Genomic DNA, 401 nt, shown 5'->3' with positions numbered 1-401 from the left:
GCGGCAGCGGGGGGCGAGGGGGAACTGCTGGCACGTCACCATTGGCACGAGTTGCTTGTTCACCTCTGTAACACGACAGGCAGCGGAGGGCACCGCCGCGGTGCGACGCGGGGAGGGGAGAAGGGCTGGCGAGCTGGCCAGGGACCAGCTCCGCTAATAAATACATGGCTCATCTGAACTGTACAAGGCGCGGGCTGAGCTGCAGGGCAGCGCTTCTCGCCTGGAAGAGACGCCCGCCCCCGAGCTGCAGGGAGGAGAAGGCGGACCTGGCTCAGATCTCGGTGGCAATGATGTCCTCGTAGGGGACGTCAGCGCCGGGTATGTCCAGCTCGATAGGCTCCTTGCCATCTTCCCCTGCGGCGAGCCGCTGGAGCCACTTTTTCAGGTTGTGGTTCCCGTTT

At 64.6% G+C, this 401-nt stretch overlaps 1 protein-coding gene across 1 annotated transcript in view; it reads right to left on the bottom strand.

Annotated features, from left to right (window-relative positions):
• Window positions 1–271: 271 nt before the first annotated feature.
• The window catches only part of LZTS1 (leucine zipper, putative tumor suppressor 1), a 3,612-nt gene continuing 3,482 nt past the window's right edge, over window positions 272–401 (bottom strand). Inside the window, 1 exon segment of the mRNA XM_009578469.1 lies at window positions 272–401. Within this exon segment, the coding sequence (XP_009576764.1) occupies window positions 272–401 (130 nt within the window).

The sequence above is a fragment of the Fulmarus glacialis genome, unplaced genomic scaffold (assembly GCF_000690835.1).
Source record: "Fulmarus glacialis isolate BGI_N327 unplaced genomic scaffold, ASM69083v1 scaffold31895, whole genome shotgun sequence".
NCBI lineage: Eukaryota > Metazoa > Chordata > Aves > Procellariiformes > Procellariidae > Fulmarus > Fulmarus glacialis.
This window is presented reverse-complemented; position numbering and strand designations above follow the sequence as displayed.